Consider the following 27592-nt stretch of genomic DNA (forward strand, 5'->3'; position numbering starts at 1 on the left):
TTTGAGACTGACTACAGAGAATCTCTGCTAATGAGAAACACTGTACATCCTCTGTGGTCCCCAAGTTGGTGTGTTTACACTTAAGCTTTACCTATCAAATTAATAAGGACTTATTGAATACTTAACTCATTTAAGACATAGATACTGATTGTAGGTACTGAGATATGAAACATTTATTTATATTCTAATACTTAATAGATAAGAGATACCTTCTCCACAGAAATACCCCTTCCTCCTACTTGAAGCAGAAGCCAAGAGAGTTCAACTATAGGATAAAAGGAACTTCACCAAGATGATGTAACTCCAACAAAGGATACAAAGTGAAATTATACATAGATATAGTCAAATTTTAAAAGTTTCACAAAGTTCTGATGAGAGTAGGTGCATTAATTATCCCCAAGTGCAGTGGCGCCCAAACCACCCACATCTTTACTTTAGGTACAGGAACAACAGACTTGAAAAATTATGGGTGTGTGTGTGTGTCTGTCTGTCTGTCTGTCTGTCTTGGGGTAAGCAGATGGATGTTTCAAAGCTAACCGGGAAGTATCATCCTCCCAGGTTTGGCATTAACCCACAAACACACACCAGTGCTGAAATGTTCAACCATATCATGGGAACATTTGAAACTGTGGCAGAAATTAAATTACTGAAAGAAATTAATGCAAAGTTGCTGCTTCAGTCATTTGACGAACTTAAGTGATTGTATACATAAATAATTATAATAATATATTCAGTTGTTTTCTCTTTCTCTTTTGTCTTTTTACCTTGTCCTTCTGGAGTTTCACCAAAGGGATTCACTTCCACCTGAGTAGCATCAATTTTCAGGAAGAGATTATACAGCTTCTTGATTTGATCTGCAGCCTAAATGTGATCAAGTGAAATAGAATTACATTGAAGCAGTAAAAGAAAATGTATGTTACTCTATTAATGAAACCTTAAAAACAGCAAATGATGTCTTTATTTTTGTTACGTTTTCTGAAGGGAAAAGCAAAAAAGCGTAATTATTTTAATTTCCACTGCTATTCATTAGAGGAAATTGCTCAACTTTCTTCCAGATAACAGAAGAGACCATTATCAAGAAAACAAAATATTTTCAGTACAGCCTAAAAATATTATTAATCTATTTGCTTTATCATGTCCTTGTTAGTCAAGTTAGACCACAATATACAGTGCAATCATTAATACAAACAAGTTCCATTTAAGGAAAACATTTACAAGATTTTCAGAGTTTATAATGACTAGGTTTTCCTTATTATGCTGGAATAAAACAGTTATTATATTCATCAATCCAAGCCCATAATCTGTGAAACAACAATTACCAAGGGTCTAATGGAAATTGTTGCTAGGCAGGAAGATAAAGTCTTAGAACAGTATAGTTCCAGAATCACACAGTTAAAATTGAAAACAGTTTGTCCCAAAGGCATACACCACAAAAGCCAAGAATATCCATGGTTCCCCTAATGGTATGCCTCTGACTTCATTCTTTTCAGTATGCTTAAAATTCACTATTCATTCTTCTCAACTAGCATTTACTCACCACCTGTGTCACAGCAGGCTTGTACTGTGTGGGCTGGGGCTTGGGATGACATGTACATGAGTCAAGACACAACCTGGAAAGTTCACTCTTACAAGGAACAGAACAAGACTGTGCACCCTGAGCTGAATACTGGATACCAGTCTCATTTTTGGCTCTATTTCATTTTCTAATCATGCCCACTACATTTTGCCCATTGCCACCTTTGTGGCAATGTTCTACAGGATTTGCCTTCATACCCGTTTGGGTCCTTTTCCATCTCTATTCTGATTCCAGGGGATCAGACCCCTTCAGCCTGAGTTTTCAAAGTTAATGGGTCAGCTGGCTTACAGCTCATTTCAGCTAAGGGGATGCAATGGTATGAGTCTGGGTGGGAGAAAGGAAAAAGCCAGGGTATTTCTAAGCCTCTCTTTCTGCCATGAGCAGCCTCTCCTACTCCAGCTATTCCTCTAATTACAGGACTCCCAGGGTTCTTTTTTCCATATCCTCAAGGTGCAGTGTCACACTGCTGCCTCAAATTCTTCTTAGAGCATGTGGACAGTAACAATGCCCTGCTGTTCATCAGCTCTATGGCTCTCTGTCTAGTCTTCTCACCTCTTTCAGTCTCTATGTAACATATTCCTAAGATAAATTCCCACTAGGGTCAATACTGAAAATGATTCCAGATTTGACTAAAGAACTTCTATATATTCCTTTGTGTTATCACAACATATTTCAAGTGTATTTGTAGATTTCCTTAAATCCTAGCTTGAAAACCAGTGTATATAAATAAATATACATATTGACCAAGACTAAATATTTTAATATTAAATATATTATGACTACAAAACACATGTACATAGACATCATTAAGTACCCAGGGTTTTCTATGACTGTACCTCCCACTTACTCCCCCATAGCAAACCATCTTACCAATTTGTGACTCATTTGAGATGCTCTATTTTATTCTACTCTATTTCATTTTTAAATTTTTATTTTTATCATACGTTAACAGTACAGAGATTTCATTGTGGTAATTCCATACATGTGTATAATGTACCTTAAACAATCTTTCATCTTTTAAAAAAAATTTAAAAACTACTCGACCTTGACTCTTTCCTTAATAGATTTTAGAGGCCCTTACCATACAAATGCACAATGATTCACTAAAACTGTCAATTAAATAATGGCTACTAGGATTATTGCTAATAGTCTGATATTAACATGCTGCCTTACTTGTCTTTGTAGGTATGTAACACAAGTGATTAAATATTTGTAGGCTAAATCCCCAAATGGGAGCAAAAAGGCTGTAGGTGTGAGCATTTTAAATATCAAAAGATTTCAATTAAGTTCCTCTTGGCAGAAGCTTTCTCTAGTTATCACTCCCACAAACCAATGATCAGAGAGACTTTTTCCACTCACACCCATCAGCCATCTAGATCCTGGTGAGTGTGGTAGGTGAAGACATGTATTTCATATATAGTTTTAATGTGAATGTCTTTTACTATGGATGAGTTTGAGCATTATTCTATGCTCTTGAAACATCCTTATTTCCTTTTCTATAAATTTTGCTTATTTTCCTGTTGAGATTTTGGTCTTTTATGAAGACTTTAAAGGAAGTGTTTTTATGTGAAGAAAATCTGCTCTTTACCTTATGTAAATTGCAAATATTTTCTTCCTTTAACATTTATCTTTTGGCCACATTTTTGTTAGTTTTGCCACATGGAAAGTCATAGCTTGTGGTTTTGTGTTAGGCTTTCAAAAGGCCAGTCTCACTTTAAGAGTATTTTTAAAAAACTGTCCAGATTATTTTGAGAATTTACTTTATGATTTTTTTTTTATTTATCGTTAACTTTTTTTTAAAATCCAAATGGAACTCGTGTGAAAGTACAAAACCAATCAACAAATAATTGTTCAGCATTGTTGGGTTTTATGAGATGGGATCTTGTTATGTGGCCCTTGCTGGCCTTGCACTCGTGTACTCAACTGATCCTCACATCTCGGCCTCCCAAATAGTTAGGATGATGTATTCCTCCACGCTCAGCTTTTTATTTATTTGTTTACTTATTTATTTTGCATTTTGGGGGATTTCTAGGTCATCACTATGAGCTTGCAATGTTGCCTATGAAAGAGACACCATGTCTATGCTGACACCATGGTATCTACTCTATTAACATTGCATCTGAAGAGTCAAGACTTAATACTTCCTGAATTAATGATTAATACAATAATAAGGGAAAAGCACATACTAGAAATAGCTTTGAATACATAAACACTTAAGATCTTTCCCAACCACTTCAAAAGTACCTTTGTGAAAACTTAGGTTAAAATACCTAGAACAAAAAATTAACCATCACAACCATTTTTAAGTGTACAGGGCCCCGGACCATCGACCAGAGCTAGAAGCCAAAATGAACCTTATTTCTTTATAAAGTTAAGAAATGTAACTGTTTCGTTATATCAATATAAAATGGACTAATGAACTCATTAAACACCTTCCTAACCCTTATTACTGGCAACTACCATTCTACTTTCTGCCTCTATGAATTGGACACTTCTAGGTATCTTGTAAGTGGAACCATATAATACTTGTCTTTTTGTGACTGGCTTTTTTCCCTTCACACAATGACCTCAAGGTTGAATCATGCTGCAGTATGTGTCAGAATCTTGCTTTTCAAGGCTAAACAAACTTTTATTGTATGTACACACTACATTTTGTACATCTATAGATGTACAGGTGGGTCTCATGAAAACATGTTAAGTCTATAATAACGTAATATGAAGCCTATACAGTCTGCACACCAAGGCCACTGAATTACCACAATAGTTTCTGGCATATTTGGCTATTTAACTTTTCCTGTTATACAGAGGCAGTTGTGAGCAGGATGAAGCATGATTAGGTCTGTGTGGTAAGATCTACAAGGCAGAACTCTTGTAAAATACCTTATTCCAGAGATTACAACCTAAATGGTGACAAGGTTATCAGCAGGCAAAATGTGTCACTCTGATCAGGTATGTAACAGGGAATGGAAGGGCCTGTGCCAAGATAAGAGTAGCTCTCCTGCTTTGTAAGAGTTTCTAAATGTGTCAAGTATTAAACGTAAATTAAACACAGGTGGAAGGAAACACTGTGCCATTAACGCGCAGTCTTTTACTGCTGCAATCTTCTTTCTCAGTCTGTAGGCAAAATACATAGAAAAATTTTCTTTCCATTGCCACCAATTAATGTTATTTTAAGGTTGTTAAGCAATTTAAAATTTAAATACCTAAAACCAAATATATTTGTATGCAAAACCTTGACAAGCTTAAAAATAACTTTAAAAATCATTTAACAAGTTAAAAATGTTCAAATTCTTTAATTGCCTTCCAGAAAGTATCAACATTCACATATCATTCTTAAAGCCAGCCAGAAGTTCAAGCAACTACAATGCTGTTGGCGATCTTGTACTACACCATGGCCTGTCCTATCTTTTCATTAGCCTAAGTACTATAGACACATGCTGACAAGTTGTGGCACCTGTGTTTTGAAAAAAGTAGTGAAACAGTAGTCTCACCTTACCCTGGGCTCTGCTTTCCATAATTTCAGTTACTTGAAGTCAATCCTGGTCCCAAAATATAGTACAATATACTACTCCAAGATGGGACAGGGGCCAGAGTTACATTACTTTTGTTATAGCATATTGTTAAAATTGAGTAATTGTTTTTTGTTAACCTCTTACTACATATAATTTATAAGTAGAACTTCATCAGAAATATGTATATAAAGGAAGAAAACATATTACACATAGGATTCGGTACCATACTCAGTTGCAGGCACCCACTGGGAGTCTTGGAGCGTACCCCTCTTGGATAAGGGGTACTAGTGTAGATAATAATTAAAACATGCCTAAGAAACTTTTCAAATTTTAGTCATATTAAGTTTCCCTGGGGCTTTATCTTTCCAACAAATTATCAAAACGGATTTTAGCTAAGAAAACCCATGACAGGCTTTATATAAGGTGAAATATCTTTATTTTTGTTAATATTAATAAATCATAGTTCAGAGACATCAGGCATGAGTCACAGGAAAAACATTAATAATTTTATAAGACAATCATTTTATGTTGTTCATTCATGAGTGAGGTGTCTCCAAATGCTTTAACCACATCCTCAATAAAAATGAAGTAACTTTGAAAGTCACATTGAATCTAAGGAGCTTCTAAGATACCACTTCCTTATTAAAGATCAGTGATTGATATTCTCTCAATGCTTTCCCTTCTCACATGCCTGGTCTGCTCCGTGCCCAGGCTCCCTAGAGTGTCTTCCCCGGCCCTGTGAAGCAGAGATGCTCATTTCCACACCTTCCTGAGATGCCCTGCCATGTATCCATCCTGTAAACATAGTGGCATCTCTAAAGAAACAAACTCCAGGAAAACTACAACTCTGATCAACCTTCTGCGGTTTATCTCTCACTAGCCCTATTTTTACTATCCTGACCCCCACTGATCTCTGAGCCCCTACAGAACAATGGCTGTGTTTCACTGTCCTCATTCCCCAGGGCCCAAAAGTAAGTAACACCCAGTCTGTGTTCACTCCAAACAGCTGAGCAGATAACTAAGATTTAAAGCTTTTCAAAGTACCACACTGGGTGGGACACAGACACACAGACACACACACACATAACACTGAATTAAATTTTTCTTTCTTCAATAAATTGAGTTAAAATATGACAATACAGCTACTTGAGTACTTACATGCAATGTTCATCTTCCTTCCCTAGGTAACTCATTTAAAACTAGTGTTTCAGATACAGGGAAAGCATAATTATGCCATTTAAGAGCTATAAATAACACTTAATTTTCTCTTATACTATGTACGAAGCAGGAATGTTGTGTACTTAATATAAACTATTACCTACCTTCTCTAAAACCCCTCTGTGCTGTTCACCTCCTGAGCTTTCACACTATAGGGTCAGCACATTTTGCCCACTCCAGATTTATTCTTCTCCCATATTTACTGCTGACTTTCTAGGGAACCCTTCAAAGTGGACAGCCTAGATATCTTATTTCCTTATCCCTGCATGTGACACATGCTTCTTGGGTATCTAATACAAGTGCCAAGCATTCTGGACTGCTGGCATCTATAGTCTCAAGGTGGACAAAGTGCCTGTTGTGGTGACGATTACAATGTAACACAGGTGACCACAAATAAATAGGAGAAATGCAGAAGGGCAAAGTGATATGGAAAAGGCAGACAGGGTAACTGAGCACACTTTGGAGCTCAGTGTGGGGCCGTGTAGTGAGAACTCTGACTGTAAAAAGAGTGCTGTTTGGTGACGAGTCCTACACAAGAAGCCCCTAAAATGTCAAGCAAATGTGGTTAGCAGCCCCCTTATGAGAAGGTAATACCAACCACTACAACACATATCCAGGAATCTTCCAGTGTCTTCCTTTCAGTAGATCATTTCCCTGGAATCTCTCAGCAGTAGAATCCACTGAATCCTGGCCTTTCATTCTCTCCTCATGAGGCACAGTCCCAGGTGATCCTTTTACCACCTTGGATCTTTTGCTTTCCAAGGGAGTCTTTACTCCCATTTTCAAATAAGTGTTGCTGTCCTTCCTTCATTTAAACATATACATGTTTTAATCTCCTTTTGTTCCATCCATCTTTGATTTGACTACTATCATCATTGAGCTTCTGCACAGAATTTCTTTAAGGCAGAAAGAAAAGAGTGCAAAATCTTCTGTGCTGCACAACTAAATTGAACAGAAAGTCAGCCCTCTTTGTCCAAGTTTCACATTCATGGATTCAACTAACCATGTTAAGAAAATATCCTAAAAGAACCTTGTGTCTATACTGAACATGTATAGACTTATTTTTCTCATTATTCCCTAAACAATACAGCATAACAACTACTTACATAGCATTAACATTGAATGAGGTATTATCAGTAATCAAATGATTTAACGTGTATGGAAGGATTTGCATTGATTATATGCAAATATTATGCCATTCTATATACAGAACTTGAGTATGGATTAGATTTTGGTATCTCAGGGGGTCCTGCAACCAATCTTCCAGGAACACCATGGGACAATTATTCTCTTTCACCACTATAGAGTCCCAGGCTAGGAATGAGCGCACGCGCACGCGCACACACACACACACACACACACACACACACACACACACACACAAAATCTAAGGTGATCTCTCAGAATAATTCAGGAGGGAAAAAGTAGCCAGTAAGATCCTCTGACTTAGGTGGGGGACAAAGCCGTTTGCCTAAATAGGCATGACATCGGGTACCATGCGCTGAATGAATGGCAGGGCAGGCCTACGAATCACACAACAGATCCTGCCTCTCAGTATCTTTGAGGACAATTTTTTTCTGTTCTTGAAACCTAGGGATGCTATTACTAAACTGGAATATTTTAAGTTGTATCTAGAAAAATATCACCTTTATGCCATCAATATTTATCTCAAATACCTACCTATGAAAGAATAGCAATTAGTTAAATAATGTATATTATTAACAACAGTAATAGTTGATCTTTTTGTTTTGTTTGTTGGGCTGGGGGTTGACTATAAGGCCTTACATACGTTAGGCAAGTGCTCTACCACTGAGCGACATCCCTAATCCAATAACTGGTCTTTAATGGGGTACTATTTAATAAGCACTTTCACACATAATTAAACTCAATCCCCACAATCTTAGTGGACATGATCCCCATTTTACAGATGATAAAACTGAATTTCACATGGACTGAATCACATATATGCCAGGTTGCAGCACCAGAAACGCTACAGGAAAAAAACACGATGAGATGATAAAGGGCATGTGCCTATAGGCAACACACGCATACATACACACTATTAAAACACAAGCATCCTAATGCCTGATAATCACAAACATCAGAGGCAATTAATTCAGCAAGTTCCCAAATGGGATCTGACAAAAAAAAAAATCTCAGACATACCTGGTTTTTCAAAGGCCCAAGAAAGCCCAGATTTTCTGCCATCCGCTGAGCCTGGCTATCCTTTATCCCTTCAAAAATGTCAATCTGCTCCTAGTAAAAATATATCAAATGAACAAAATTCAGACAGTGAAATGAGAAGATTTATAACCTCAAGAAGAATGTTTAGTATTTATTTGCAAATGAGTAATTAAAGTGTGGCACCTTTCCAGAGAGCTCAGAGCAGAGCTACTGCAGCTGCCTATAGGGTATGTTTTAATTAGCAGACCATCTATGAAACAGCCCTTCGAAAAACTACATAATTCTTTAAGGTGGCATGCTGACAAGATGATCTGATGCCAGTTTTCACTTTTAATTACTATGCAGATGGCACTGATGAATATTTAGTCAGTTAAATTTTATGACATCTTTTGGAAGGCTTCCAAAGAAAGGTTTTCCTGCCTAATATTGCTGATAAGTTGAGAGTTGTCATACACAGGTTAAATATTATCTTATGATTTAAGTGCTCTATTGATGATGAGCTATTAATAACTTAGTTTTACAAACTGCCTTTCTCTCCAAAACACTGAGCATTGCTCATACACATCAATTCATGTATTCTTTTAGCAAATGGGATTGTTTTAAACAATGCTGATTTTGAAAATTATAAGGTATTATCGGTAAGCGTGTATGTAATGTATTAATTGAAATTCCAAGGCAGTTATCCTATAGATGTAACATTGATGATAATATTTTAAAATCAATCACCAAAATATGAGTGCTTGAGACAAAGGGAGGGAATCATGAAAAAAAATCCCTATACACACACACCTTTAAAGGAAAACAAATTCATTTCCTAAAAGAAATAATGTTTCTGTTAGAAACTTTAATGTGATTTTCAAATAAGGAACCAAATTAAAATCTGGAATTATAGTCTAAGGATTTTGTATGTTTTTCTTATATGCCTGTGGTAGGTTAAGAAGCACTTTAAACATACCAGCCACATCTTATCCTCAATTCTACAGGGTAGAAATCATACCATTTTCATTTTAGTGATTTTTTAAAAATGAGGCTTAGAAGTGGTGAGAAATTTGTGTGACCAAGATGTCTTAGACTGACACTAATCTTAGTATCAATAAAAGGGATGAAACAAATGACAGATTTACTTGTTAGAGAAGATGGAAACTATGTTACTCAAGACAGTCTCTAGTTCTGGTCTGGTCTTCCTGGTGAGAATTTCTGGACTATATACAATGTAAAATAGAGCAGAGCAAACCACTAGATGTGGAAACATTACAGTGCTCTCCCATGGGTTAATTCTTAAGCCTGGGTGGATGAAAGGGAAGAAAATGCAGAAAGGAAAAGTGAAGGAATGAAATGCAAAAGCAAAGAAAAAAGTCAAGGATCACTGAACACTGATTCTACATGGCTTTCAACTGGATACCCAGTTTAAAAAAAAAAAAAAGGACCATACTTTTTCATAGCTTAAATCCCAGAAGGAAATTTATTGCTCCCAGCTCCTACAATAGCAGTTAGCACAGTGTAATAAGGTATTTAAACATACCTTAAAGATAAGTTCTGGACTGGAAGCCGCCACCTCTTCAATGTCAATGCCCCCTTGGGGGCTGCCCACCAGTACAGGGCCATTGTAGGCCCGATCCATCAGAATGGCCAAGTAGGTTTCTCTGGAAATGTCCAGGGCTTCAGCAACCATCACCTATCACATGAGTGGGAAAGTCAAATTAATTCAACATCAAGCAGATTTCTGTTTGGAAATCTATACAAAGTCACTTCACAAATCAAATGGCTTCGTTTTCAGGATCCTAAAACACAGCATCAAGAAATCTGAGGCTTCTGCTGTCATACTACACAACACCCATTTTCATCTCCTTAACTATAACTAGTTCAAGTGATAGGTACTTGGTTTGCCTCAGGATCCTCCCAACTTTAATCTTTTTTTTTTTCTTTCTTTCTTAAAAAGCTGCATCACTTAAGAAAAACTCCAGGGAAGCAGCTGTTATTTTAATTTGATATATGAATACTATACATATATTCTATATTGACTTTTCAGATTTCATTGGTGGAAAACCAGGTTTGGTTATCAAAGAAGGGTTCTTTTACAGTATGTAGAAGATGCTTCATACATTCATATGCTTCTGGGTCTTAGAACTCTGTGTTTTTTTACTTTATACTTTCTCTCAATTTATAAATATAATTGCCTATACGAAAATAATTCAGGGGCTAGGGATAAAGCTCAGTAACAAAGAGCCTGCTTTTGCACATGCAAGGCCTTAGGTTCAATCCCCAGCACTGGTGATGGTGATGATGCAAAGGATACCAAAAGATACAACAGTGGTGTAGCATGTGCTTAATCCCCAACACACACATCATATGCATACACACACACACAAACACAGAGGCTCACCTTAAAAGGGTTATTTCTTTGCATATAGTATGAAACTAGGATTATCATGAATTCATTCTGATTTCAAGTTGGTTATCAATGCAAGTCAAACCATCTGTCAGTACCTAACTCTCCTCTCAGCCTTCAGGTTGCTTTAAACATTCAGTTCTTAGAATCTTGAGTGAGGAGTGGCAGCATACCAGAAGCAAAAATATTTAGCTATACTTTTTCTTTATCAAATGCAATAAAAACATGCAGTTTATAGAAATAACATAAATTGGCCTTTACCCACATCAACATCAATACAAACATTTTAAGAACTGAAGACACTCGTCTCTTCTAAAGGTTTCTCTAGAAGGACTGTGGTTTTAAGAAATCTGGTAAGCACAAAGAACAAAATGAAGAATGTGACATTTTTGTGCTTTCAGGTGTAGTAGCATACTACCAGTCACGTTCTCACAGTTAGTACACTTGATGACTGTCAGTGTTCTCAGAAGCAACACAGCATTCTAACTCTTTAGGAAAAGTGTCATTCAAGAGTCCTATTCTTGACAGAGGTGCTGTGCATTCCATTGAATTTCTATTTGTAAAGACCAACTGCTGTCTCCAACAAATCCTGCCTGCTAGAAATAATGTTCTACTTCTTAAGAAAATGTCCCCAGGAAAATGATGATTAGCAAGAGGTAATTCCAAACATTTCAGACAAAGACCAGTTTGCTTTTTAATGTTATAAAGCATCAACATTTCTAAGACTCAGGACATCAGAATATTTTAGGGATTGTTATATAAAGATCTAATGGACTCATCAACACTTGCCCAGGAGAAGGTCAGGGAGATACATTTCAAAAGACCTTCATCTGTGAGTCACACAAAGATTATCAACACGTCGTTTTTGTGAGCTCCCCTAGCGTTAAAAGATTCTTAACTTTCTTTACCCTATTTGACAATCAAATCTCTCTTTTTTAAATATCCTACAACTTAAACTGTAATCTGTACATGAGAGTCAGTGAGCAAACTATTTGTAACAGAAATGTGAAGGGTAAGATTATGAAGAAACTATCAATTTTTAATTTCCTACAGAGCAATAATAACCAGTACTGATAGTAATTCATGGAGCACAGGATGATCAGTGCTGCCTCATTCCCTCTAAGTAAAAGGACAGATGTATTAAATTAATGGACTGCAAGACTTAATGTAAGCAAAGACATCAATTCTCCACAAAGGTTTAACACAATTTCTCTTAAAAGCTCAATAAGTCATTTTTTATAAATAAAGATTATTTTAAGCAGTATTAGAAAGGCAAAAGAACTAGAATAGGTTAAATGGTCTTGAAAAGAAGAATGAAGTGAGAAAAATTTGACCTCCACAATGTCAAAATTTATGAGACAGCTACAGTAATTAAGATTGTGTATTATTGGTAGAAAGATGGGCACAAAAATCAACTGAATACAACAGAAAACCCCAAAACAGACTCATACAGACCCAGCTAATTTTTGACAATAGTACAAAGACAAATCAATGGAGAAGGAAAGATGTGTCTTTTCACAAAGTGGTAGAGAAACAAGTGGAAGGCAAGCAAAGAAAAAGAAAGTTAATCTAAGTCCTATCACTTTATTCAAAAATAATCACCCATAAACTAAAATAGAAAACAAAAACTTAAAAAAAAAAAAATGAGAAAATCTTGTCACCTAGGGCTAAGGTCAAGACTTCTTAGACCACACACCATACTGCCAACCCATTAAAACACACACACACACACAGAAATACTGGACTTCACCAAAACTAAGGACTCTATTAAGAAGATGAAAATACAAGTTATGTGGTACAGGAGAAGATATTTATAAAGTACACATCCAACAATGGACCACCGTTTAGAACCCAACAGTGTTTAAAAAAAAATCTAATTAGAAAATGGGTAGGTTAACACTGTCTAAGTCTTTTTAAGCTGCTGTAACAAAAATACCAAATAGTGGGACAAAAATTTAAGCTAGGTATAGTGCAGCACAGATATAATCCCAGATATTGTAACAGCTGAGGTTAGAGGATCTCCTAAGCCTAGGAGAATAGCCTGGGCAGCATAGCTAGCAAAACCCCATCTTGAATAATAATAACAATTACTATTTTCTCACAGTTCTGGAGTCTGGGATGCCACTATAAAGGGCTGCCATTTGGTGTCTAGTAAGAGCCTCTTGCTGCATTCTCACATGGCAGGAGGCAGAAAAGCAAAAAAGGGCCTGAATAAGTTCCCTCCAGCCTTTTTATAAGGTACTAGTCCTGTTCGCAAAGGCTCTCTCTGCCTTCATAACTTCATCACTTTCCCAAAGGCCCCACCTCTCAATGCCATGACAATGGGTTTTAATTTCAGTATGAATTTTGGAGCAGGCAATACAGCAAAAAATCTACGGATAGCAACTAGGCAAATGAAGTGATACTCAGGATCTTTATGCACCAGGGAGACGCACATTAAAACCAGAATGAAGTATCTCCACATTACTATCAAAATGCATGAAGTTAAAAAAAGACACCACCAATGTGGGCTAGGAAGTGGGGAGCCCTTGTCATTTGTAAGCTGCAGGAAGCAATGTAAAAAGATACAGTCCAGACCCCAGGGAAAGCCCTCGCGTTCCTTCTACCATATGAGAACACAATAAAAACTTGGCCTCTTATGAACCAGGAGGAAGTGGTTCTTCACCAGACACCAAATCTGCTGTTGCCTTAATCATGGATTCCCAGCCTCAGACAGAAATAAATTTTGCCTAGTTATAAGCTACCCAAGCTATGGTATTCAGTTATACCAGCCTGCATGGACTAAGACACAAGTATCAAATGTTTCCTATGTAAGGTCTTTAGGCATGAATTAAGTTATTTAATCTGTAAAAACCCTATCTAGCATGTTATTCATATTATATCCATTTAAAAGTGAGGCGTACGTTATTTTTGAAAATCATTAAACATAATAAAAGGAAAAAAATAATTTCTGCTTGAATGCTTCATTTTATACCCCAGAACCCAGTATCATGCTTGACACATAAAAGAAACTCAATACATACTTCCTAGCCACATGATCAAATCTATGCATGTTTTCACTTATGATCCTTATAAATCATTAAAAGTTTGTCCTTGCTCTATGGTAAATACTAAGTGACTCTAGCTCAATTCCTGATTTTCTCAACCTGTAATGGATCAAAGAACACATAGTGTTCACCAAATGTCTCAGGAAACAAAACTACTTTTGCTAAGACCTTCCATGGCCTCTCTGGGTTGCCCATGTTGAAAATGAAAGTCACAGTCAATCATGATGTCTAAAGCCTTTCCAAATATGAGAATAATCAGAACATTTACTATCCCATTGTCTAAAAAGCACTCAAAACAAATGCCTGTTAATGAGGGATTGGTTACACAACAATTATTCTCATTCACTGGGACACCATGCCTTCAAGAAAATAAATAAATAAATAAATAATAAATAAATAAATAAGAGATGGACCCACATATACTGACATGGGGAAAAGTCCAAGATTCCTTGTAGAAATGCAAGGTTTTAAAAGCTGTATAATATGTTATCAATACAGAAATATGGTAACATATAATCTACATAAGAGAAGGACATAAATAATATGACAATTATGTTTGGATGGTGAGAGCACAAGAAACTTTCACTTTCTAATTTTTGTACTATTGGAATATTTTTACATGTGTTAATGACTTCAGCACAATCAGACAAAAAGTAAATCTTTCTAGCAGCTTCCTGGAAATGACTCAATTTACAAGAATACACTTATCTCCAACATTTCAGGCATTTACTATGAATTAATTTTCTATAGAATTCTATTACTAAGTAGTATGAATCTGCTTTTTATATAATGTAGTTTTTTTATATACTTTTTAAAAGCATCACAAACCCTAAACTCCCATGTGTCCAAATAAAACAATGAATTCCTACAAAATAAAAATGCTAATTATGTCCTCTGCAGAAAAATTTTAATGAGGCACACAGATAAAGGTTCATACTCGGCCTTAAAAGAGAAATAAAAGCAGGATTCTGGGCTGAACAAGAACAAATCAACAGAATGAAATAGTCTTGAGTTTTGCATCCACTTGAGAGGCAGCAAAAAAGGGGAAACAACTATAGTCAGCTTTGTTTTTCGTTCCTTTAACATTAAAAAAAGTTTGGTGCTCTCAGCATGATGACCTCTTAGTATTCCACTGTCCCTCCAGCTCAGTGTCCTTTACTCGGCTAGGATAGATCCTCCCATGATACTCTAAGGACTAGTTGGTGATTAATTTCTTTCGGTCATGTCCAGACTCTTTCAAAAAAACTCTCTCTGTAAAGTAAAAACAGCATATACCATCTCAGTGTCCTCATGCATAGCACAATGATAGGAGAGTATAAGTCTGTGATGCCATGTCAACAGAACAGACAGCTGCCTTCGCTATTTCCCCACTTCTGGAGGGGCGGGGGGAAGCAAAAAGCAGGGACCTAATATATTGTTAGGATGGGGTCTTTTAACCACATACATTTCCCAAGATTGGCACATGTGATACCAGAGGGGTCTCTCTACTAAATTCATTTACTGCAACAGTTGTCCTGGAGTCTGAACACGGGTCCCTGATTTTATTTTGTACCAAGTCTTACAAATCAGTTAACTGGTTCTAGTGCCTCCATACATGAAGGGAGAGGGCAAGAGATGAGCACTCACAGGAAGGAGAGTTAGGACTGGACCTCAACTCTGCCTTTCATAATTTCATGATTGAGGCAGGTCACTTTTCTCTGGGCTTCTCTCTCTCTCTCACTCTCTCTTGCTCTCTCTCTGCATGCACATGCTATATACATATGGGTGCTCCAGCAATGTTCACTAATATGGCAATAAGAGTTGCTTAAAATAGTCATAATCTCAAAGTATGGTATAGTGGCATTTTTCCTGAGAAAAACAATCATAACCATAACTGGTAATTTTGCTACAAGACTAATGGAATGGCTGCATGAGGGATGAGGGCAGGAACTGTGCCTCACTGAATAAGGTTGTCTTGTCAAGTCCTTTTCAGCCTTTAACAGAATGTGTCCATTTTCTGAATCAGAAAACTGTTGCTTCAGTAACTTATCCCCACTGGCATTTACTAAATACTAATGATAACAAGTAATATCATTATTATACAACTCATTTTCCTCAAAGACAGGGCACTTGTTAAACAGATTATAAGAGGCTTAAAAAAATAAAATGGCACATTGCCAAAGAACAGTGATTCATTAGATTCTATCAAATCTGAAGCATGGTTTCACTTTTTTTTTTAAACACATGTAGAGAAAATGACCAAAAGCATCCACATTACCTTGTTAACTTTCACACCTTCTTTTGGAGTTTGTTTTGTTGCTAGATTATACCCAATCATCTGTTTAGCCAGCTGTCCCACAACATTAGGGCTAAGATCAAGGGGAAAAAAGAAATGCAAATCAATGTCTGTTGAAAATCATTTTGTAGCAGAGTCCACATATCCTCAAATCCACACTGCACAGAACCCACCCCTACTCTCTTAGAATGCATGGGTCTTTCCACACATAAACTACATGCCTAATGGTGGAACAGAGGCTCAATGAGAGCAAAATAGGAAAGAAAGGAGGGGAAGAAAGGAGAGAGGAGGGGAGGGGAGAAGAAAAGATGCTTGCTAATCTTTGCTACTCTCTCCTCCCAAATAAGTTACAGTCATAAAAAAGAGACAATGCTGAGATGCATATCAGACTCAGGTAAAAGTTGCACAGAACCTTGACAGTGGATGACCTGGGAAATACTGAGTATGAAAGGAATAAGGAAGAGGATAAGGATTAATATAAACATTGAAAAGGTATGTGACAGGACAAGGGAGGAGAGTGCTGGGAGAAGACACTTAAAAGAAGGCAAGGCAGACATGGATTATCAGACAGACTGTGATGCCACTGGTCACGGGGAGCCACAATGGGTTCTTGAATAGGGGAGTAGCATTATAGAAGTGGCATTTTACTTGCAAGTGGTATCATTTCCAACATTTATGATGAAGCATTCACTGTCTAGGAAAGTAGTAGTATGAAGTTTTCACCAATTAGAGAAGAAAAGTACTTTCATGGTAGCAGAAGGAAATCGGGCATTTCTAGAGCCTTCCCACAATTTCAGTTTTCTCTACTTGCTTTTACATGCACCTACCCCCACACCAGCCCTCCTCAGTGTGTCTTTCAATCGTGCACTAAATCTTCCATAATTGCTTAGTCCAAAAACAAGGAATTAGAACCCTCACACTTACTCTTTTGTTAAATGAACACCTCCTTTCAAACCACTATTGAAGACACCTTTTCCTCTTCCTCCAGCTAAGATCTGGGCTTTTAAAACAATTTCTTTTGCATCTGAAAAAGAAAAAGCCAGAGTTGGTAGCTGGTTTTAACTTATTTCCTGTCGTCTTCCTCTTTTCTTTTTTTTTAAATAAGGAGCAAAGAAAGCAATAATGACATATAACTTCCAAATGACTGAAAAATAAGAAAACAAAGAATTTACACCAGCATGCCTGTACTCAAAGCTCTTTACATCTCAAGGGAAAGCAAGGCATGTGTTCCCTGGCTCTTGTGACTGTATCAGAAGATGCTAAATAAATCCAGGATGGCAGTATTAATTTTACTGTGTAATGACACTCCCATGTGGCCGAGGATCCAATCTGCCAGTCCGAGGAGCTAACGACCTTTCAGCCATGTAGATGGCGAAGAGTAGACTGGATTAGGTAGGAAAGGGTTTAAAGACAAAACACAAAGGCTACCTTTAATATCTGTATTCTTGGAAAACAACCGTTTTCTGAGCAGTTGTTCTATATATTGACAGGGCTATGCAAGGGAAGAAGAATGGATTAAAACTAAAAGCAAACAATATTTTTTAATATTGGCAAGGTGAAAAAACCATCCCAGAGGGAAAATGGGTTGTGGAAAATCTGTTTCTCAGCTCACTCAAAGAAAGAGAGAATTGTCTATTCTTGACCTTTTCAATCAGACTTATGAACTCAAACATCTTTATGGGCCTGGCAAGGAAGTTGGGTATATCCAGTAGCCCAGTGATACATGGGTCATTAGCAAACGGGAGAGTTACCCTCCCTACCATCAAAACAAAACAAAACAAACAAAAAGAACAGAAAACAAATCAAATATGTTTAACAGACCAAACGGCACACATCTTCAGGCCACAGCTGGCATCCTGCATGTGAGTCATTTTTGCTTAAGATCAGAGAGCCAAATCAGACCATCTTCCATAAGACTGCCACAGTTCTCTGGTTCAGCACACCAGGTCCAGAACCCTCAGATGCAAGATTTCAATCCAGTCCTTATCCCTCACCCACCTGATATTTGGTACATTAATGTCTCTCAGAGTCAGGCAACTGAGTGAAAAAATGATTAGGGTTGTTTTAAGAATTAAAGGAGATAAATAATACATGAGAATGTTTTATCCCAGAGCCTGAACACTCAAATGATTAAAGGCTATTGCCTTGATCAATTAGTTAACTTACTACTTTTGTATAGTATAAAGAATCAAAAGGATAATTTCAGGGATGGTTTAAAAAAATGGGGGTGTCTAACACTTGTTGGCACCTGCCATCACTCAGTTAAGCCACGAGCTCCATCTATAACTGTTGGCTACTTCAGCTATTCTGTCACTGTCATGACTCATAGGCAAACAGGCAAAAGTTCGAACTGAAAGAAATACAGACGGTTTCATCATGAAGATAATGGGGACCTACAAAAAGATCTTATGCCATGATTGTATAAGATCTTATACAATCATAGCATAAGATCAAATTGTCACCCTTATTGATGTGGTTCCATTCACTGTCTTCATTGGTTGGACTTACTTTCTCCTACATGTACTTACACTCAAAAAGCCAAGGTAGCCATGCAGGATGGCTCAAGCCTGTAATCCTAGATATTTGGGAAGTGGAGATCAGGAAGATTGAGGTTCAAGTCCAGACCAGCAAAAAAAATCACAAGACCCCATCTTGACTAATGACTAGGGACAGTGGTGCTCACCTGCCATCAAACCTACACAGGAAAGCACAAATAGGAGGATCACAGTCCAGACCGGCTGTGGCATAAAGCAGGACCCTATCTCAAAATTAACCAATGCAAAAAGAGCTGGCAGAATGGTTCAAGTAGTAGAGCACTTGCCTAGCAAGCATGAGGCCTTGCGTGAGCTAGGGCTCACCTTCCTATCAGAAACAAAAACAGTTCCTTCTTAGAATATGGTCCTCTACTCCCTATTACCATAGCTTCTACCCTGGATACACATCATCACACAATCACTCAAACCCTGACTTACAAGCCGACCAGAAGGCGAGTATGGTTACTGCTCATTATCAGAAACTCACTAGAAAGGAAATCAAATAAAATTAATTTACTGCATATTCTGGCTCCAGCATGTAGACACAACATCAAGAACAAGGATATGGAGTTTAAAAGACCTGTGTTAAAATCTTCAACTCTAGGGCTGGGGTTGTAGCTCAGTGGTGGAATGCTTGCCTAGCAAGCATGAAGCCTTGGCGTCCATCCCTAGCATCACAAAACAACAACAAAGAATAATAAAGACAACAAATCCAACTCTGCCTGTCAATTTCTTTGTAGAGAAGACAAGATTGAGATTCAGAAAGGTAAAAATAGCACACCAGTTTATAAAGAACTCATATTTAAGGAATCTATGGTGTTATAACATGAAGAATAAATGAAATATACTAGCAAAAATGCTTATCCCAATGTCTGTCACATTTAAAAAACAAATTAGATAGCTACCATCATTAAGTGATTCTAAGTCATTACAAAAAATGGTATATAGGAAGACATTTCCTATTTGTCATTTGAAGTCATCAAGTAGAAAAAATACTTTTTTGCTGTCTTCTTAAATGTTTAATTATGATCACTTCAAGTTCTTTAAAAGGTAACCAGCATCTCATTGCCACTATCATTCTTCATGTCCTTGTCATCCAGAAAAAAGATGCTTCCACTGAGTTCTCCAGCAGCACAAGGTGAAAGCCAGACAGCACACCTAATTAGGCACTGTTAACTGGCATTTACATAGGCTGGTTAGATCAGCTTTAATCACTAATCACCAAGACAAAGAAACAGTTGATCCTCAATGCAGTGTTATCAATTATATCTGTCACCATTTGACCTCATATCAAAAGGTCTCCATGCCATCAGGTGGAAAGCCAAGCAAACACTTTAGTTACTTTGTTTTTTGTTTTGTTTGCAATACTGGGGACCAAACTCAGGACCTTATGCATTCTAGGCAAGTGCCCTATCACCACACACACACACAGCCTTATGTATTAGGCTAAATAGAAAAAGGGAAAGGAAAGGACTAATCTCTGCGTATCTTTTGCAAATCCCCAAATACCAAAATAATCTTATACACTCAATCAATATAGTAAATCAGCAGCCCAAAGGAAAACATGCTTTTCTCATCTTGAGGGAAACCCTCCATGAAGTAATTTAACAGTTATTTACTAAAGATGTTGTAAATTAAGGAAAGTGAACAAATCCTACTCAACAGTTAACTTACTACTCTCTTCACTCAGTATCTACCTAAGTGATTCCACTTACTGTCACTGTTTTTATTTCATTTAAATATCTGACTTCCCGAAAAACAAATTGATTTTAACATTGACTCCTTACCCTTATTCCAAACAGAATTATAAAAGGATGCTCCATACATAAAGTTCATTTTTCCTGAATAAATAAGATGATTTAACAATACTTTAAGGGGGCTACTCTAGCTTCTGTAGAAATAGATTGCACCTATTCATATTATTGGACTATGAGTTCACGTAACTCCGAAGTTCTTATTTTTAACTGATCCTTTTATGTGCAGGAACATAAGTATGAACTGCATTTTGTTCCTTTCCTGCTGAGTTTCTGACAATGAGTAGTACATGGTTGTGGCCAGGCTTCTACTCAGTTGAGCAGGAACCAGTATACGATAATTAATGTGTGTGTGTGTGTATACATGAACAGAAAAGGCACTGAAGACATAGTTGACAAATTTAGAAAAATATGTAAGACTCTCAAATACCCTATCACCTTAGAGAACAATCAGAAACAATTAGTCATCAGAAAGCTTAAACAAAATGCTACTCCACGGTCTTGTTTTATTCTACTAGCTACGTTAAAGTAACACTTTTGCAAACGTTTTCCTGGTAATCTTTACCACTGGTGTTTTTCTAACTATAAATCACTTTTAGCAATTTTAATAGTTCTGTTGGTCTCATGCTGTATGAAATATGTTCTTGGAAGTACTGTTATATTTAAATGAAAAAAGAAGTTAAAACTCATTTTTTAAAAAAGCACCACCTAAATAAAATCAGTAAGAAATGTTTTAATTAGCAAGCTTTGTTAAAGCGGTTCACTTTGTGTTTTAGGGATGGCATTCTGAAAATATGTTTGTACAAAATAATGTTCATGAAATATAGTTCAGACCACAACAGGGAACATAGTAAATGTCTGAAAATGTTAATCAAAATGTCAGTAAGTTATTTTCAACTATCTTTTTAAAATGGTTTACTGATGAATCAAGTATTTGCATAACTGAGCTGGTTTTTATTCAGCATGGCTCTCTTAGAAAATACTTCCCAAGATGCAACGTACAGCACTACATCGACGGACACTGCAGTGAGATGACCACTGCAGGGATCATATATTTTGAGTCAATAATCGGACTTGTTCAGGAAACTATCATTTCTATGGTTCACTGACTGGAATGAAATTGGAATATCCAGTTTTCAGCAGAATTACACTGTGTAATTTCTAGCATGGTGATCACCTTTCATCAGGTTTGATAGAATCCTACTCGACACTGTTAAAATGTATTTCAGAATTTCCAATTCACCCCGTACCAAAAAGGCAAGGAGAAGGGAGAGTGGAAGGCAACATATTAAGGAAAGATGAACTTTTATAAAAAGCAGAAAATTATAGGGAAGTTAAGTCAGAGGCCTAAGTGCCAATTTACCAAAGGAAATGAACTAACTTCCCCGCTTTCATTACGTCTCCAGAACCCAAACTCAGAAAGGGAAAGTTATCAGTCTTCACTTATCACTGTAATATCTCCTACAGGCTGGATACGTATTTCCTCAGGTTGAAACTAGTTGTTGAGAATCAGGTGACATGGTGATGACTCGAATTTTCATATACCGAATGGCACCTTGGAGACAGAAACAATTACTTTAATGTTCAACATGCCTGACACAGGTTTATTGGGACAAGGAATTTCAAGCGCACAACATATTAAAATAAACCACTTCACCACTGGCCACATCTCTTGACTGAATGAGATTGGAGATCCCTGGCTTCCCACCAAACTGCAACTCTTCAGAGATTCAAATTGCACATACCATTTGAAAAATAGCAATTTTCAAATACAAAAAAAAAAAAAAAAACCAGGACTGTCTCTAGGACAGGGATTTTTTTGTTGTTGTCACTGCTTTAAACATATTGTGTTGTTGTTAGTGCCTATTAATTATATAAAGTAATAGGTTTCATTCTGACATTTCATACATTCTTATATGGAACATACTTTGATCACATTCACCCCTATTACCCTCTCTTACTCCTCCTCCTCAATTCCATTCCTCTTCCCTAATAGTCTCCCTTCTACTTTCATGCTGTCTTTTTTTTTTTCCTCTAGATTCTATATTTTGAGAGAAAACAAGCAATACTTATCACCTTTCTGACGATGGCTTAATTTTCTTAATATGACCTCCACTTCCATTCATTTTTTTGCAAATGACATAATTTCATTCTTTTTATGGCTGAGTAATACTCAGTGGTGTACACAGACCACATTTTCTTTATTCACCAGTTGTTGGGCATCTACACGATTCAGTAACTTGGCTATTGTGAATAATGCCTTGATAAACACAGGTGTGCAGCTACCTCTATGGTACGCTGACTGACTTCTAGGACAGGAATTTTGTGATACAAATAGGAAGTTATCCAGGGAGACATTGATTCACATTTAGAAATCCTTTACTAATAAAGTTTTTATGTTCGTTGTATACACATTTATCTAAAATTTCCTATTGATATGGTATCCAATTACATCCACATTATCCAATTATTGATTCATTCACATGCTATAGGGGCATGATAATGCCACTTTAACAGTTTATTGGTTATAATAAACTGTTATAATATTATTTTTAAACAAAAATGCTATATTTTCAAGGGGATAATTTTAATTTTAGTTCATATAAACATCAAGAATTATAGTTTATTAAATCAGTTTTATATTGCCATGCTTTTTAAAAATATTGTATATTTACGACACTCTAGGTCTCATTAAAACCTATGATAAATTAACCCACTCTTCTGCTCTTATTACAGATGTTATGTATTCCTTTCACAACCATTAATACACATTTCATTGGTGATAAAATTTTTATAGATAAAAATTACCTCTAGAAAGACTGAATTCAGTTGTCTCATCTTACTTTTCAGTCCAAGATCTAATCTCACTCTTTTTAATGTAGCTTAATACTAGCAGACCAATCTCAGATTGTGCTATAACTAGATTAAAAGATAAACTTCTAGAAGACAATTTAAGGACAGAATCTCCTACCAGAGATAAGGTCCTCTTACATGACCTATTCAAATACCTATAGCTAAGCAAAGAATGTCCAACACTGTAAGATTGCAATCTTAGGACATTAAACAAATCTTTGGCAAATAGAACCACTTGGAAGGAAAGTTTCTTCAGAGGGAGAAATCTCTACTGTGTTTTGTACAGATTACAGAACAGATCAATCCTATAATGATATACATTGACTGAAAAAACACCCGTGTAACATTTGTAACTTCAACAGGCCCCAGAAATAGTCATGGAAGATAAAAGGCATTTATGAACATCAAAAGCACTTCCACTGTATTTTATGGTACATTTGGAGGAAAGGAAAACCAGGCATAGAAAATTACTTTTTCCTGATGGCTTTAAAACCAAAGGCAGGAGTCAGCCAGGGTTAAATTAGGAAAGTAAAACCACTCTGAGTTATGGCTCAGGAGTTCATTATTGGAATTAAAGCTTACACAGCTGTGAGAAAGGGAATACTGGAAAGTGGGAGCTGGACAACACATGCATCTCCAACCAGCCAAGCAGATGAAACAGCACCTCTAGATGTAGAGGAGGACATCAAAGGAGGAGGTGTGGAGAAGTAGCTGCACCTGGTCCCATGTTGCTCAGCCTTGTCTGCAGTTGGGAAAATAGCTGGGTGGGAAGCAAGGAGAACACAAAGACAAGCTGGCCTCTTCTGCCAGCATCTGTGTATCTATCACTACCTAACTACAACACAGCTCAGAAGGTAATGGCTACTTCTGTATTCTGTGAAAATCACTCTCCCTCGGAATCACATGGGGAAGGGAATTCTGGGAAATGTAGTTCTAACTTAACCAAGGTACTATAGGATAAATCACCACATAGTCATAACCACAACTGCTGCAGGTTGAGAATGAACAGCTCTGAAAAGTTTCTGAGTGGCTAATCTGGGGCAAGGAGTAGCTCTCATTTAGTTTCAGATAATAGGAAGCTACCTGATAACAGAGATATAGAAGAGGATAAAGAATTGAAATCTATCTTAATCAGTGTTGAGCAGGGGTGGTGGTAGCAATGCCCAGAAGCGGTGTGGGTAGACATGCGTTCATTATACACTGTGGGAATATAAATTCGTGATGGTTTGTATCTTCAAAACCAACCAGAATGACCAGGAAGTATAAAACATACAGAAGGACCATGAAATTTAAAACATACACATTACATACATCTCCTGACTGCAATGTTATTTAAAGATGATTCTTTTACTTTTACAAGAATATTCTGAGATTCCTTTCCTTCTTTATTAGAATCTTGTATTTTTCCTATTCTACTTGAAATCAATTCCTCTCTCACACCCTCCACTGGTGAGACATGTTCTTATATATAGTCATAGTTATGGTCTGATATCCCTGCTCAGATGTTTGTTGACTGCCACCCATGGTCTCCTGAAGGGGAGACCCATCTTGCAAATCAATACATATTCCAGACTTTAAGCCTGCTATAATTCAAATGCTAGAGACAGAGAATACCAAAGAACAGCTTGATGATGTTGCCATTAAAAAAAAAAAAAAAAAGGAGGTTTTCATTTTCCATTTTAAAATTTATACAGTGGTTGATGACAAGCTGGAGTTCATTCACTATGTCTGAAGTTTAAATCTATTGCCTGAATGTTAAACACATCCTGGAGAATGAAACCACTCAGCATTAGTGAGCCAGAAAGAGTTTACATTTCGCTTTTGGGCCAGCAAAGGCCTGAGAAATAGTTACAATTTTCTTGTCTCCTCAGGCCACTTCCTTCATTTCCCTCCTTCTCTCTGTCTGTTCTTTTCTTCCTCCTCTTATCCTTCCTGTTCCTGTGATGTTTCCAACTTATCTAATTTGTACATTCAACTTGGATAATTTCAGTTTCGACAACTAGAAAGATTAGTACTGATGTCAAATTCCACCCTCCCTTAATACTCAACACTCTCCCAAATACACTAACTTTCCCACTCAAATTCTGGTGACTGGAGCACTCATTATCCTCACACCATGGTGCCACAATATAACCTTAGCAGCACAAACGTGCATCTACTTTCTTGTATTATTTTCCCAACAACTCTTCAGATCATTTTGAGCATTCAAGCAGGATGGTGTCTCCTCCTTCTTATTTGTGTATTTTTCAATGCCTGGCTTGAGCTAGAACTCACACAGGACAAATGTTATCAATGGGAAATTAAGGAACTAACAAACTGGTGTTGTTTTACTTCTTGGTGGAAAAAAATGATTTTTTTGTTGTTGTTTTTGAGTTGAGTTTAGGATTTTAACAGTCAAAGCAGCACAGGAAAATACTCAGGAACTAGCATCCATATATGGTAAAATTCAAAGAAAATTAGATGTGCAAGGTCCTGGGTTCAAATGAAAGAAAGGCAGGAGGGAAGGGGGAGAGAGAGAAAGGGAAAGAGGGAGGTAGAGACAAAGAGGGGGTGGGGGGAGAACTGAGACTATCTGAGACCAAATGCGCACACCACCATACTCTGCTTGTTTTTGAGATGTTCCCTTAATACTATTGCTCTTTTTATTCTACTTCCACATTTATTTCCAGAATCATGGGCATCCAAAAGCAAACAGTATATATATAAAAATACCCAAAACATCCTCCTTGTGCCCCCAGTGCTGGTTTCCTTTAGTCTAGCTAGAGCCTCTTGCAGGTTCCTGACCCTTTCTCTCTGCCTCCCAGCATGAAGTGGAAGAGTCTGTCATAACCCATGAACATGATTCAACAGTGGGAAGGGAGCAGTCCTTGCTGCCCCAGAAAAATTTTCCAGGACACATTGTCCAAAAAGCTAAAAGCAAAATAATGCCCCAAAAGTATTCCTATCCTTATGTAAATGGAACAATCTTTACAAATCAACTAAATAAACACTGATTTGAGAATGCTACCAAGTCTAACAAAGTGCCACCTCTCCACTGAAGGTCACACCAACAGGGAACCACAAAGCCACAGAAGGGTTCCGTCAAACTTAATAAAGGCACCCCCCAGTTCTGTTCATCGTGCCCCTCACCTCTCCAGCATGGAAGTTTCTACTGAAGGACACACACAGTACAATGTGGGGTGAGATCACCTCACTGTCCTGAAAATGAGTGACAGGCACATAGTGAACCCTCCAATAGGGTCATTCGTAATGTTCAGCACTTCCTTTGAGCTGTGAAATCACAATCACAGTGTTTGTTGGGAGCTTACCAGGACATAAGGTTTGTCTCCACTTCACAAATAACTCAACTGAAGTTAAGTAAGTTTCCATGAGTCATGCAGTTAACAAGCAGCAGACTCACGATTTGGAGTCTAGAAAGAGCAGGGGCTGTACTTTTCACCTCCTCAGAGAGAACCTCATTACTGGGATAACCCTCCAACATTTCATTAGTACTCCTTCCAATCACACAGGTAAACTGAACAACTAATATGGTAAGTATCCACATCACCACCACCTAGATTCTACAACTGCTCACTCCACTACGTTTGTTTTGTGACATTATCTGTCCATGCTTCACAGCCAATCTTATTTTTTCAAACATTTCAAAGTAAATGGCAGACATTGGGACAACTGTCCTTAAACTCTTCAGCAGGCATATTACAGAGGGGAATTCAGTATCTGTTTAGTTTCATTTTGAGGAGAGGTAAAATTTAAATACAGTGAAGTAGCCAAATCTGAAGTGATTTACCTATATGACCCAGTCCCTATCAAGATATTATTTCTGGAAACTTTTCACAAGAATATCCTTAGGGCAAACTATCTAAAAGGAATAACATGACAAGAGGAATCTTAATTCTCTTCCTCAATTTTTACTGAAACTAAACATAATATATTAAATTCTTATACCAGTTAGCATGATTCTCAATGCCCAATGTCTTGCCTGTGTGTAGGCACCCAACACATATGAAAGAATTCAAGATTGCATATGCATAGAAAAGGAATCAGTTCACCCATCCACTACAAATCAAAATCCTGCTTGAAACACTCAGTCATAGTCAATGACAGGCAAAATACTGACTTAGAGAAGAATTAAAAAAAAACAAAAACAAACAAACACATGTGACTTTTAGAAAATAGCAATAGCTATTACAGAGATGATTTTTTCTGGCAGTGACGTTTAAACCCTCAGTGACTTCTACTGATAATGGCTG

At 37.0% G+C, this 27592-nt stretch overlaps 1 protein-coding gene across 1 annotated transcript in view; it reads right to left on the reverse strand.

Annotated features, from left to right (window-relative positions):
* The window catches only part of Suclg2 (succinate-CoA ligase GDP-forming subunit beta), a 244423-nt gene that overhangs the window by 107620 nt on the left and 109211 nt on the right, over nucleotides 1–27592 (reverse strand). Inside the window, exons 3-7 of the mRNA XM_020185303.2 lie at nucleotides 17126–17225; nucleotides 16184–16274; nucleotides 10013–10165; nucleotides 8473–8562; nucleotides 765–861 (exon numbers count right to left, since the gene is read on the reverse strand). Coding sequence (XP_020040892.1) covers nucleotides 765–861; nucleotides 8473–8562; nucleotides 10013–10165; nucleotides 16184–16274; nucleotides 17126–17225 — 531 coding nt within the window. The remainder of the gene's footprint in view (nucleotides 1–764; nucleotides 862–8472; nucleotides 8563–10012; nucleotides 10166–16183; nucleotides 16275–17125; nucleotides 17226–27592) is intronic.

The sequence above is a fragment of the Castor canadensis genome, chromosome 10, assembly GCF_047511655.1.
Source record: "Castor canadensis chromosome 10, mCasCan1.hap1v2, whole genome shotgun sequence".
NCBI lineage: Eukaryota > Metazoa > Chordata > Mammalia > Rodentia > Castoridae > Castor > Castor canadensis.